This window comes from Rhea pennata, chromosome 3 (genome assembly GCF_028389875.1).
Source record: "Rhea pennata isolate bPtePen1 chromosome 3, bPtePen1.pri, whole genome shotgun sequence".
In the NCBI taxonomy this organism is placed as follows: domain Eukaryota; kingdom Metazoa; phylum Chordata; class Aves; order Rheiformes; family Rheidae; genus Rhea; species Rhea pennata.
The window spans coordinates 24,425,342-24,440,153 of NC_084665.1; the positions used below are offsets into that span (position 1 = coordinate 24,425,342).

A 14,812-nucleotide genomic window follows, 5' to 3' on the forward strand; every position below is an offset into this window, starting at 1 on the left:
CTGCAAAGTAGTGTGTTGCATTACCTTTAAGAAGATAACTACACCGATTTCTCTAAGCTACATTTGTCTGAGATAAACTAACCTCCTTATAAATGATTACTCATTATCTAAATTCCTCCCTTAATTTTCTATAGCTACTCCAATTAAAAATATTTTTTCTAATAAACATTTGTAAAACTTAATTTTTAGATCCTGTCAGATAACTGTCCAGAAGCAGTTGAATCAGTTTTGTGTAGAAGTAGCCTGGGAGATTTTCTGGACCCTGACTGATAGTTTGTGTATAACAAAGGCAGAAGAATGAAAATTGGGTTCTATTGATTCTAATTAGGGAAACATTAAATAAGATTTACCAAGAAACAGTGCTCATGGCTATTCAATTTTCTGAGTGATGGGGCTTTCTGAGTACATTCAGAATTTTCCTATGCTGTATATTAGCATATGCTCCAAAACATGTAGCCTTTTTTCCCTATAGTGAAAGAACTGACAATTTGAGGATATTTCCTAGATGTACTTCTGGTCTCCATAATAATTTCCCAGCTTCACCATAGATTCTAATAGCCTGCCTGTAGATCATGTTTAATTGTGAAAATAAAACAATTTTTGATTTTGTGAATCATAAATCAAAATATATAGTATTCCTGAATCATCTGCGAAAAGTCTGTGATGAGGTACCTTATAAAAAAGGGAATAAGGCTTTTTTGGCTATTTCTTCTGTCTTTTAGCAGGGAGAAATCAGAACTTGGGGATGTGAGTGGTTCTTCATTTGTTTATCATAGGATAAAAAAGCTTAAGTCCTCATCTATGTGTGTTTTGATATTAAGAAAATCTACTTTCTTTATCCCATTTTTCAATACCTACAAAATACTGGAGTTTTGGAGGAAGCAATGGTATCTATGTTCACTCAGAAATATGAAATTTTCTGTGTTAAATTAAAAATAGTATCAAAGACTTTAAAAAATAAAAAAGTATGAGCAAAGACTGTTTGCGAATATAAGTTAAAAGTACCATCTGTCATCTTTAAATCAGAATAGAATTCCCCATTAATCAGTGTGATAATCAGTAGAATATTGAGATCAAGAATTATTCAATTGGCATAGTTCCTGCAGTTCATATAAAACATGACCGTATCCCCTTGTAATAAAACACACTTGATGTGATGGTTTCCAGTTGGCTCTTGCACTTATTTTATGAAGGACTAACATATATCACAACCTCTGACACACAGATTTGGAATAAGGCAAAAATTCTAGAGACGATAGATCAGAATCAAGGAGTCCATGTCACAAAAGAGCTGTAAAGTAGCAGGTATCAGAAGCAAGTGAGTATATTACGGAAATCTGTCTTGGGCTGGAAGGGAGCCCGTGCCGCGCTCCTGGGCAACTCAGAGCCCTCTCTGCTCCCACGGTGGTTCCCAGAGGTGAGGGCGCTGTCCTCTGTCCTGGGACTTGCACGTGGAAGGGGACAGTAATAACAATTCATTCCTTCTCTGCAGTCAGAGAATATTTAGCACCTTTTCCCAATTGGTTCCTGTTTATATCAACTTTTCACCCTAAGGAAGGGAAAAGGATTAGTGTAAATTCACTAAAGGGCGCTTATTTGGACTTTAAATTCCGGTGGTGCGTTTGTGGCATTCCATGACAAAACATGTGTCGGCAGGAAGTATAATACTACACACTTTTTTAGGAGCCTCAGTGAATTAGTCCTTTCTCCGTCTTTCACACTGAGTTCTCAGAGCAGCAAATCATATTTCTAGTGTGCCTCTGTGTCGATATAATGCTCATTTTATGTTTATCCTACGTATATAGTGCGGAGTAGCAAACCTGTGCAGTAAATCTTCCAGGATTTTTTACTCTTCTTTTTTCACTTTTCATTATAACTTAATTGATTATTCCAGATAGACTTCTCACAATCCATCTGAATGAAAAAGTAAATATTAAACATATAAGTTAAAATGTTATATCAATAGAAATAACAAGCATGTGAATATGATAAAATATCACTCTCTGCACAAAACCGTTTTTTTCAGATAGGAGCTCCATCTGTTGTTACACTCTTTTATTGATTTTAATAGCTATTCCTGACTGGAAATGAGAGGAGACCCTTACTGCATTTTTATACTTCATGAAGCTAGTTTTATACATGATTCTAAATGAGTGTGTTTCACAGAAGAACAAATATATGACAGGACCCCTTTTTTCTTACTGGATAGGCCCGAAGAGTACAGATTTATTGTTAACATTTTACAGGCAGGGTACATGTAATATAAGATATATGGGATGATAAGCACTGAGAAAGTCCTGAGACCATTCTGTTAGGACAGTTTAACAGTGACATCTGAGGCAGAGAATGGCAGTTGGAGTCACTGTCAGAAGTTACAGATTTCAGTGATTCGCTAATTGCTTGTGCTATTTACATGGTCAAAAACTGTATCTGCTTTTTTTTTTTTTTTTTTAATAAGTAATTAAAGAAAAGCAAAACTCTTCTGTCTGTGCAGTTAAAACTACATTACAATGCATGAAGATTTTTCTGTAAAGATTTTATTCCAATATTAAGATGTGATCATGTATTTCCATATTCCATGAAATTTATTTTCTTAGGAGCATAATATCTGAGTATTGCTTTGTGCATGATAAATGTTTTTAATGGATTGAATTTGTCTGCTGTAACTGCTTGTAGAAACCAATAGTGTTACAGGAAGATTGAAGTAAGTCCCGTATCTTCAGAGAAATTCTTGTGCACCTTGAAATGTGAGGCAACTGTAGAGTGATGTTACTGGTGATCTTGTACTGTTCTGGACCATTTTTACAGATAACAAGATTGTCTCCCACTTGCTGGTGGCTGAACCAGAGAAGATCTATGCTATGCCTGACCCCACTGTTCCAGACAGTGACATCAAAGCGCTTACCACTCTCTGTGACCTGGCAGACAGAGAGCTGGTGGTGATCATTGGATGGGCCAAGCATATTCCAGGTACGTACGGTATTTATTGCAAATAAATGACGTACTGAAATCACCGTATGGATTATTATCTTGTGGTAACAAAAATGATTTGTTCTCTCATTACAATGTGTAAAGGTTTCTTAAGGCTGCGGATTATTCACAGGCCATAGGTTAGATGATAATATTCTTACCTTGGAAACAATATTATTCTTGCTATGCTTGTTACTGTGTTAATAAGTTTTACATACTGCTCACTAAATCAATTTCTTTTATTAAGATAAACCTACATTTCTGTCCAGAGCATTAGCCTGGTATGAAGGGTAGTAAGCTATCTTAAACACTCCTTTGTACTCCTCTGATTTAGCAGTAGCTGAGCATAAGATAGCTCCTCTGTTCCATAAGGCACTAATTTAGACTGACTATAGAGGAACCAAAAATTCAGTATTTTGGCATGACACAGAGGAATTGTTCTCTCCATTGACTGAACTAGTATGAGAACTCCGTTGTATCAGCAGTTCAGGAGAAAGAACTGAATTCTACCTACGGGTCTGTGCCTGCAATTTAATAGTTCCTTGGTCTGCATGAAGTGGACTGGGGTCTATGTCACGTAAATGTGTTACTAAAATTAAAGGTAACTGGCACCCTTGTTAACAAGAAAAGCAGGAGGTCATCAACAGTAGTCTCTCAGAAGAGAGGAACAGAAGGTGAGTGATGTCTTCAGATGACATTTGAAGTATGAGCTCTTTCCCGCAGTGCTGGGGTATTTGTATTTGCTCTGTGGGCTAATACATGAGCTTGTAGACAGAGTTTTCAGTCTTGCCTTTCACAAATGGTAAAGTTGCACAAAAAAGTTTGGAGTTCTTATTGTTTTTTAAGGTATTTTTCTAGTCTAGCACATGAGCGGGCATGTTTATGCAGTTCTGTAAGCTTGTTAGTTTTCTAATTTCCATAGTAGAGAGTCACCAAATGTAAGAATTGATATCCTTTAGTTCCTCTGAGTAATTTAACATCGTTATTTAAGATGTGATTTTGGGATGCCTCAGTATTAATCAATACTCCAGGCAGTCTATTTGTCAAAGTTAAAAAATATGTTTTATTTCTAGCATCAAAAGAAATTGCATTATTAGTCTTCTACTGTTACTGTAAACAACACAGCTGAAACAGCTTGAGCACTGAATCTTTTTTATTCTTCAAAGAGAAAGCGTACTGTCTATATTCCAGTCTTCCACTTTGTTGCTAGAATTCTTGGGCATTTAGTATTGTACAAACATTAACTTTAGGTAAGAATTGCATCTTCCTGTTTCTTTACATTTTGCTGAGCAGTACAAGCCCCCACTTCTTACAGTAGGTGCTTCTGAGTCATTGTTGATAAATACAAAAACTACCAAATAATAATATTAAAATAATTTGTATGCTTATGGAAATTTATTTTACTTCAGGGGAGAGACAGCAACCTACAGATTCTAAAACAGTCATTATGCCATGAAGTTGGAATTTAGTTGTTATCTATACCGCAAATGATGTATAAACAAGCTTTGTATCACAAGCAATGTTTTTCTGGTACAGTTAACTTATTTCTGTCTCCTTAAACTAGTTTGTCTTTATGCTTTGAATGCTACAGTAATTTCTTTAATCAAATTGATGGAAGTCCCTCTCCCAGCCCACACTGAAACCAATTTATTGGTCATGATACGCCAGCTATGTTGCTAACAGTCGTAACGAACTGTCAGGCAATATCGCAGTGAAGCTAATTTGAAGTCATTAGGTGTGCAGCGTTCAGGCAACAATTTGTTACAGTGGTTAGGAACACAGCTGACATTTCTGAATGGCTTTGTTCAGAGCAGTTCTAGATGAGCCCAAGCAAATTGTAAACTAATTTAAACATCACTCTATATTATACTAGCTACTTTGTCTTACACTGGTTGCTAATAAAGCACCCCAAATTAAGTCAAAATGAGTTAAATAGGTGAGTTTGCATTTCATCTTTGGAAGATACCTATGTTAGTTTAACCAAGATAGAGTAGTGCTCAGAGAAGTCGGTCACACTCCACAGTGGTTGCAGAGGAGCTTTTATCAGTTTGATTTGGGAATATGTTGCACAGCTTGGATTTGGCTGGGGCGAAGGGAGTGGGAAGAGCAGAGGAATGGGACTGAGCAGTCTATAAAATGATTCAGTGGCTCTGGCTAATGTGAAAAAGCTACTGGATGCCATGAAGTGGCACTGAAAATTTAAAGCATCCAATCTGAGGAACATTCCTGTCATGGGGCAGCCCTGTATTACGAGGTAAAATCGAAAGCACACCTGCCATGGTAAAGCTGCAACTTTCTTGACCCCATTTAGGTATAGGAAGACTGAAAAAAGGACTGAACAGGAAACAAGGCAAACCTTTTGTAGCCTTCTGGTAACAGAGGGCACTGATAAAATCTATGCTGGCTGTCTTTGATCACAAAAATCAAAATGCAGAAGGGCTTGACATGCTGAAGGGTAAATGTGAGGAGCATTTGTAGCTTGGTTTTGAGTGATGAAGTACTGCTGAACTTGGACTGCCTGAGATCAGGTAATGTCTTGCACAAAACAACTTGCAGAAAAGCCTGGATTGGTGCTACTTGACCATTTTCTAAGACAACAGACATTACTGCAGGCACTAATATAGCAGAATGGAAAAGGAGATGAGTTAGAAAAGGGGTACAAGTTGCTTGAAAGTTCTGTGCAGCTTAGTGGGCCAGGTAAATACTTGATGTAAATCTCTTGGGAGTCAGTTAATTATACCAGTAGTGAATTTGTACCTAGCACAGCAAATCAGCCATACCCTTTTCTTTACTATAGTGATTTCACTATAGTAAAGCTTCACTGTAACTAAAGGCCCTCATATATCAGCTGCATAATAACTAATAAAGATCCTGCTATAAAGCATTGTAATTCAAAGTCAAATGAATATTTGTGGAAGAAAACAAAATTTTTTTTTTGCTATTCTAACAGGGAGTACTTTAATGATGTTATCTATAAAAAGGTAATAATACAATATGCATTCTGTCCTGGCCAACCATTTCCCATTGCTGTCATAGCCTAGAAATTGTTTTAAAATTATGCAAAGCTCATATACTTTCATAAAATTATTAGTATTTTTGTGCTATTGGAAACATTTTCAGTCGTTGCTTTTGTTGAACAAAAAGCAGTTGCCATGTACAAAAGGAAATATTGAAAGAAAAAAATATATAGAAAGGCTCTATCAGTAAATAGAATTAGTCTCCTTGCATTAATAAATCAAATAAATGGAAAGTGTGTTGTTATGAAACATGACCATGTCTTATCTTAAGAAGAAAAAGATCACAATGGCATTAGGAAATGCTTGACTTTAGTTGGAGCAGCGTAAGGGCACAAGAACAGATGATGGTGCCCTAATAGCCCTTTTTAAGAATGACAGGGCCCCGCCATTACATTCCTTTAAAATCCTTGGAAATTGCTCATGCCTCGCTTTTCTGGTTCCTATCTGCCTGACTCTTTTTTATTTCTCTTTCAATTTCATCCGCGCTCGGATAAGCGCATGCTAACACAATATGATTGAGCTGTAAAATGGAACGCTGTCGCCTCTAATCTCTTTTATGTAGATACGGAGGTACTTCCACACTCCACTTCATTCGCGCTCCATTGTTGGCCTTTTTCGAATGTGTTGCCGAGTAATGGAGGCTCAGTCAAATATTAGAGCTAGGTTTCACAGGGTGTGATAAGCAGATTATCAGCCCAGCAGTCAGATCTATTGTTGTTCTTTGTGTCAGATTAAAATATTCCTATGTACTGTAACTTCGTTAGCAAAATACTGAAGGTGCTTAGGGAGAGACTGATGCCGTCTCCTGTTTGATGAGACAAAGTCCATATTAACCGACCTAATTAAATTGTAACTATATTTAAAGAGCCTCTGCAAGACTTCACTTTCTTTTTTCTTTTCTTTTCTCTTCTGTTCTCTTCTGTTCTCTTCTGTTCTCTTCTCTTCTCTTCTTTTCTTCTTTCTTTCTTTTCTTTTCTTCTTTTCTTTTCTTTTTTTCTCTTCTCTTTTTTCTTTTCTTTTCTTTTCTTTTCTTTTCTTTTCTTTTCTTTTCTTTTCTTTTCTTTTCTTTTCTTTTCTTTTTTCTTTTCTTTTCTTTTTTCTCTCGTCTCTCCTTTCCTTTCCTTTCCTTTCCTTTCCTTTCCTTTCCTTTCCTTTCCTTTCCTTTCCTTTCCTTTCCTTTCCTTTCCTTTCCTTTCCTTTTTTACTCTTTTCTTTTCTTCTTTTCTTTTCTTTTCTTTTCTTTTCTTTTCTTTTCTTTTCTTTTCTTTTCTTTTCTTTTCTTTTCTTTTCTTTTCTTTTCTCTTTTCTCCTTTCCTTTCCTTTCCTTTCCTTTCCTTTCCTTTCCTTTCCTTTCCTTTTTTTCTCTTCTCTTCTCTTTCCTCTTTTCTATTTTATTTTATTTTATTTTATTTTATTTATCTCTTAAATAGGAGACAGCTGCTTAATTCCATATTTACTGGTGGTTGAGTTTTCCACCCTTTGCTTTGTATTTTTGAGAGAGCTTGTTTTATTTCAGGTATATTTAATTAATTAAACTCTTTTTCCAGCGCGGGATGGAATTCTGCTGATGTCTAGTCACAGTTTCAGGGTCGTTTAGGCACCATTTCTGTAATGTAACTGTCTCATTGGCATTCAGCAAAAATATGCAATGTTCTTTCATATTAAGTGGAGGCAGGAAACATTAAGCTCTTAAAAATGTGCATAACAGGAAGCTAAAGGGACAAAATGTTCTCTAAAAAAATTTGCATGCATGAAAAAACATCAACCAAAACCATAGAAATCAACTTTTTGCACTTAAAATGAAAAATTTGTTTGGAAAGAGTAAATCAGGCTAATACATCAAAAATAACTAGTTACATGATTTGGTAGAATAAGCCTGCTCATCTTCAACTGTGTCCATGTTTTGCTAGCAGTAACAGCATACAAGAAGGGGAATACTTAGAAATCGATACTACCAGTGGTGCTAGTATGAAAGAAAAAAAGAGGACATGATTTTGATGGAGCAAATCCAAGGATGTTTTGAATATTTTAGTGCTGATGTTAATGTTTTATGAAACATTATTGTTCCAGCACACTCTTTGTAGAGGACAATATTTAAGCTTTCCTTTATAAAGCAGCTCTCAGGGGTATAGTTTAACATTCTAATACTGAACAAGAGCATGCCTTGCTGCAGAGTTGTCATTTCTAAAATGCCCTTTTCTCATCATATGTTCCAGAAATATTACCCAATGTAGATAAAAGTACAGAGAAAAAGTGACAAAAGAGAAAAAGTAAACATCTTTGGAGAGCTAATTTTCAAGAAAGCATAAAAGCATACATACATGGTATATCCATGCAGGTATGCCTTAGGTGCATAGGTACTTGTTCCCATGCACATAGTTGTATATGTATATGTGTCTGTATCTTAATGGACATGTGGCATGTGTTCAAATGAGAATGAAAAAGTGCTGAATGTTATTTCATGGTAACAATTGTGTCTGTAGGACTCCAAAAACAGACTGAAATCATGTGTTGGAATTACATGGTGTATAAAATAACATATCTTTTAGCTCTAATTAGCATCCTGTTTATGCCCAAATCCTCTGAGTTGTCATTTGGGCAGCTAATACAGAATTTCAGCTCTGCAAGGCAAATAGGTGTCTGCCTGTATGTCTGTACCATGCTGCCTGCTGCTGTAAAATTACTTTGTTTCTGCTAAATTTGAGGCCTCCTGTAGTGTCTTCTGCTGCTAGCTGAATTCAGGACCATTTCAGAGATACAGCCACTGCTGCAGCTATCTTAGAGTCCACTGTCACAGGGTGCTTGTCAATCTAGAGAGAGGTGGACATGTTAATGTGATGTTTACTGCTCCTGTAACATGGAATGGAGTAGGAGCTCTTTCATGCCAAGAGGTTTATAGTAATAATAACTTGAGCCTCCTGGGGAACCAGGACATCTTGCCCTTTATCACTACTCAGTCTTGGACACTTTGCAGGTTCTCTTCACCTTCTGTCTATCAAAACCCACTATCTGCTCTTCTCTTAACTCCTTCTACAGACATGCACTAATTATGGAAATCAGACATACTCTTCCCTGTGACCGAAACATTCTCTAACTCACTGCTTGTAGGACTTAGGTACTCTGAGGGAGCCTACAGGCAGAGATTCCAGCCAGAAGGCTTCTCAAAAACTACAGACTTGCTTGACCTCCATTGCTAAATTGTACGATAGGAGAAATCAGCAGTTGACTATCAGTTTTGTCTTTGAGCCTTAGCATAGATGAACTGCTAGACACTGCCAGCATGTAGATCACTCCACCGAATCAAGCCACTCTGCGCGGAGTAGAACAACAGTGTATTAAAATGCTAGCAGTTCAGCTGCCGCACTGTTTTTCACATGAGTATTTTTAACATCAGTCGAACTGCTAGGAATGGTGTTTTTTCTTTTTTTTTCTCACTTTTGAAACACCTTTAAGATAATACCACAGAGGAGGTGCAAGTGATTTTGCGAGGCAGGGAAGAGGTAGGATTGAGGTATAAATGGAGGTATGAATCAGCATGTCCGCTGTATTTTCAAAACAAAACAGGAATGTGCAATGTGGTAGAAGGTAGTTATACAAAGGTCCATTTGTTTATTTTAAAACAGTATGTCCACCTGAGATATAATGCAGACTATTCTTGATATATTTGTTACTGAAGTCACTGACAAAATTTTTGCTGAGTTCAGTAGGAAAAGGAATATGCCCTATGTGCAACTAGAGATGTGCACACTCTCAGTGTGTCTGTTGATCAGAAAAGACTAGTTCCAGTTCACAATTGAGACAGACAGCACTGGAGAGGTGAGGAAGTTACTGGTACTATTAGTCATACCTCTGCTGGGGTAAAGAGCACATGTTAGCTTCCAGAACCGTCAATTCAGGCATCATTTATTAGCATTAAATTTACAGAAAAAAACCCAGCATATAAACACAACATCATTTAAAAGTATGTAATAGAAAATAAACGTACAGTAAGACTGAAATGATATTTTTACAGAACCATCCACATGCTTGTTTTTATTTTAAAAGACCTTTTTTTCTTTTTTATTGGAACAGATTGTTTAGGAATAATCTTCAGCAGAATAATCTTCAGCAAAAGTTGTCTCAAACTTACACTTTACTTTTTTAAAAAAATTTTTTTTGATTGAATCCTTCATTAAAATCAGCTTCTCTCAAGATCACAATTAAACCATAGCTTCACATCTTTAGGAAGGCTACCTTTTATTAATATACAAGCACTCTCTTCTTGTTCTTTCTTTCCTAGTGACCGTCTTTCCCCCCGACACACATACACTTTTTTTTAAACAGTCTTCTCCCTCCACCCATGCCCTGAACATACACACTACACTGTCTGGTTGTTGCACTTTTTTTTTTTCCCCCTCAGTTTTCCCCCTTTATCTGCCTCAACCAATCTCCAAATGAATGCATGTCTATCATGGCCTTAGCTTTGACACTCTGGATATATTGATTAATAGTTGCCCTAAGCTCCTTTTAGCAAATCAAATTTTCACTTTTAGCAAGGATTTCGCCTCTGATTTATTCAGCAAAGTGAAATGCACTAAATTGACTTTGACATTCAGGGAAAATGGCTGAAAAACAAAGAGGAGAGGAAAGAGATATAAATTGTGTGGCAGCTGGAGACTTCAAGCATAAGAGAGACAGTTTCTATAGAATATCACTGGTTAATTTGGAAACATGCATTTAAACAGGGAGTGAAAATTATTCTCTTAAAATTGGTGTTTTTTAGGCTGAAGATGTGGAATAGCAGAAGGTTTAGTTAGCAAAATGCAATATATTCAACCCAGATTCATCACTTGCTAATCATGGTGCAAGTGTGGGATCCACTTTTGTTGCCTCCAATAATTATTATGTTAAACAAGAGACAAAGAGGTTTCTGAGTAGTTTTATAATGAGGTGCTAAATTGGTAAATAGCTTTCTACCATTGTATTATGTTGTTCGCTCCTGTGGCCCTTTAAAAATAAAAAATGATTACTAAAAAGAGAGCAAATCAACAATAATGAATGCCAGTGCTTTTCATTTCTTTCTGTAAACAAAAATAACTATTACTTGATTCTTAAATGGAAGAATATAAAAAGATCTAGCATCTCCTATTATTTTTTTAGCAAAATCAGGAGCATTTTGTTACTCTAGATGACTTGTAAATGAACTAATACAGCCTGCTTCCTAACTTGCAGAGACTGTATTACTGAGGTACCGTAAGGCTGAAAATAGGCTGCTGCAAGTTGCATGTTTAAGGGTGTTCAAAGTTGATGCTCAGCAGAAGAAAGGAGAGAGAAAACTGAACAAATTTTAATCCATTTTTTTTAGCACATCTGGATTTAGACCCCCAGTAACCATGGTTTGATCTTATTTGGTGCTCAGGCATTACAAGAAGCATCTGTAAAAGAAAACAGAAATGGTACTTTGCCCGTTTAATTTATAGAGACAGTGCTGTGGCCGAGAGCCTTCAATAGGATCAGTTGGTGTGGGAGTACAAGTTGAATGTGCTGTGCCAGTCTGTTGTTTAAGGATCCGGCCCTGAAGGGATAAACGCACATCAGTAATCAGTATATCAGCAGGGGCTGAGAGCTTTTGGTGTTCCCTGTGTGTACTCACCACCTCAAAGAATCTGCAGCAATGTGCAGAATCAAGCCTTAAGCAAGTATTTCTATTTAGAGGACAACAGTACTCACCTCTGTACTCACTCCTTGCGTGACAAAAGGGTTTACTAGATTAGACCTGTGTATATTGCAGCTGGCTCGGTAACAGTTTTCCTTATTCTGAACCAACAAGAGGCTCAGAGGGAAGGGAATTTAAATGTATCTTAACCTTTGAAATTTTGCTATATTCTCAATTTCTTTTGTAAGCTGTCTTAATCTGAGACTTTAGTGAAAATGGACTTTTGCAAGCAGGACGGTGTCTGGAGAGCCATATAGAAGATGCCTAGATAAGATTTACATGCAAGTTATTTCTTTAAAATTGTTCTCTTTCCTGCCCTTGTTTAGTTCATCTGCCAAAACATATTAAAAAACTGCCAAATAGGAGTGTGCTGTACAAACTAATTAAAATTTCTGAAATAATCTTTGAAGGGGCTTCCTTTTCCAAACTTTCCATAACTGTACAGTAGATAATTCAAGGAAGGTTGGCTTCTTACAAGTAAATGAGGATGAATGGCCACAAGGCAGGAAGATACCTTACCCAGAAACATACTAATAAAGCTGGGCCAAATCTTAAAATTATTCCTTTTCGTAAGAAATTTATGTAAGAGGCAAATGCCACAGAAGTGAACTATCATATATGTACAATAAGTATCATCTTCTCTGTAGTTATAAGACTCCTCTTCTCTACAAGAATAAGTTTTTTTCAACCAGAATCAGAGTTTTAAGACATCCAAACAAAGAAAATTTTGTGAGTTTTAAAATTCCAATGCAGTTTTTGAAGGCTGTGTCAGAAATAAGATCACAAATATTACATCTTGTTTAAATTGGCCAATGAAAGGATCATAGCACGTGCTGGGAATGCAGAAGTAAAATTAAAGGAACATAGCCCTCTTAACAGGGTAACCAGTTAGTCTATTTTAAACTAAACAAGTGACTTTTAATCATCTAATGTAGCCTTCAACACAAGTATATTTACATTGTTACGGGTGGGGAAGAAAAGGGCAGGTTTCGCATCATGTGTGTTGATACTGTAAATCCAGGATGGGAGGAGGGATGGGACACAGAGCCAGTCACTCTCAGACTGGATTTAGAGCAGACAGGTCTACACCTGTGTGACTGGGTCAGCAGCACAAGGTGATCTAGTTTCCTAAAGTTATCCGAGACCAGTTAAATACTATAATTCTCAGGGTGCCTCTAGGAGTGTCTACTTTCTCTCTAGATGAGTTAGGCTTCACACCTGCTTAACCTACATTAGAATAGGATTAATTACCTGAATTGCAATGCCGCCTTAGCCAGTCAGCACGTTTCTGTCAGGGCACGTGGTGACCTGGGCATGGTTATATACCGTATAGGGGTGGCAGAGGAGTATCTGGGTTGTAATGGCAAGACTTGCTCCAATCTGATCACCATAGTCAGCAGTTTTTAAAAGTCAGTCTGCAGTAATCACCTTCTATATCAGCTGAATCATAAAAGAGCTTTATGAACTCATGTCTCCACTGCTAGTAAGCTGCTTTGTTGAGCAATACTCAATTTATGCACATATGTATATACATATGGAGGAAGAACCCAAGAAACATATGAGACCGAGAATCCAAAGAATTCAGCTCCATGAATGCTCGTGTATTTAATTATCTAGACCGAGCACTTATTTCTGTGTAGCTTTTAAGTCAGTTTTCCGTGTTATTTTAATTCTTTGCTTCCAAGTTTAATATATTATGGAGTTAATATCAGGCAGGAATATTTAGGTAATTTTCCATATGAGAAGTAAAGAACCTGCCTTTTATTTGAGGGCATGTTGTATAAGGAGAAGATTCTTTAAGCATATGTTGCTCTGACCAAGTGATTTTCCACTCAAAACTCCTGAGACACATATTGTAGACAAGTGGAAATTTCACAGTATTGCTCTGAACCTTCTCCCCAGGGTGTCTTCAGTTGCCATGTTGTGCGCCATCAGTTTCCAAATTGCATTAAAAGTTGAGGTGAAATCAAATATTGAAATGAGATCCACCTACAGATGCAGATGGCTCCAAATTCAATGGAAATGGCACTTGAAGAGTCTACTAACTAGCCAGATCCTTACATGACAGGGACTGTCTACACTCAAACACAATGGCAAAGAGTTGTGATGAGAGCGGAGAAGAAGCAGAGGCAAATCTGCAGTTTGCATGCATCTATCCATCGGAAAAATAAGGTGGAACAGCTTTGTGTGTGATGGCTGCTCATGTGTTTGTTCAAAGCAACTGCACTTACCTACATGCATATATCAAACATTAACAGGCTGTAGGGTATATTGCTAGCCAAAGATTTTTTTATACCTGTGCTATATAACACCATGCCTGCCTTAATAAACAGGCATCAAACTCTGAATTGCTGTGATTCAAGCTATATCGTGTAGACTATGCAAGTTGCAATGGTCCTTGTGTCCTGCACTAACTGCATTTGGAGTGGAGAAGAATTTTGATTTCTTCTCCATATTGATCTTTTATAGAAAGCCATTCTACCTGGTGGTCAATTTTTCACTTTTCACTGCATGTAAGTTTCCCAGAGATGAAGATAGCATTTGTGTAGATTCAGGAGTGTTTGCTTAGTGCCAGTGAATCTTGAGATAAAGATTTAACCTGAAGTATGCAATGTGAGCTGTGGATGAGCTTCACTCAGTAGAACTGGTAGGAGTTTTTTTGTTTTGGTTTGTTTTGGTTTGGTTGTTGGGTTTTTTTTGCAAGTTTCTTTGAGTTTCGAGTTACTGCACTTTTTCCAGGCTCCACTAATGACTTATGCTGAACAATTTACCTAATATATTCAACATGATTTGGAGTTCACAGTGTATGCAGATTGACCTAGCAGTTAAAAAATGGTGAGTAACTCTTACTGCGTATTATAATCCTCGCATATAAATCCAGAAGCACACCCTGGGCTTTATAATCATAAGGCATTTTTGAAGCAGTGTGCTTCAGAAAAGCACCACTTGGAAAATCTAAGTACAGTTCAGAAGAACAGTGCATATACTACGCAGGATAATTCAGGCACTACCTACAGAGGGCAGGAGAAGAGACTTAGATGGGTGTTTCAGGAGAAAATGTCAAGAGAAGAAGGTGTTAACAATGAGTATTTGCATATTCATGTAGTCATCGGTCACAATCAATGACAAA

At 36.9% G+C, this 14,812-nt stretch overlaps 1 protein-coding gene across 8 annotated transcripts in view; it reads left to right on the forward strand.

The window, feature by feature from the left end:
- The window catches only part of ESRRG (estrogen related receptor gamma), a 385,220-nt gene that overhangs the window by 331,536 nt on the left and 38,872 nt on the right, over positions 1 to 14,812 (forward strand). For all 8 annotated transcript variants that reach the window (XM_062571814.1, XM_062571807.1, XM_062571812.1 and 5 more), the window contains one exon: positions 2,809 to 2,970. In XM_062571814.1, the coding sequence (XP_062427798.1) occupies positions 2,809 to 2,970 (162 nt within the window). The remainder of the gene's footprint in view (positions 1 to 2,808; positions 2,971 to 14,812) is intronic.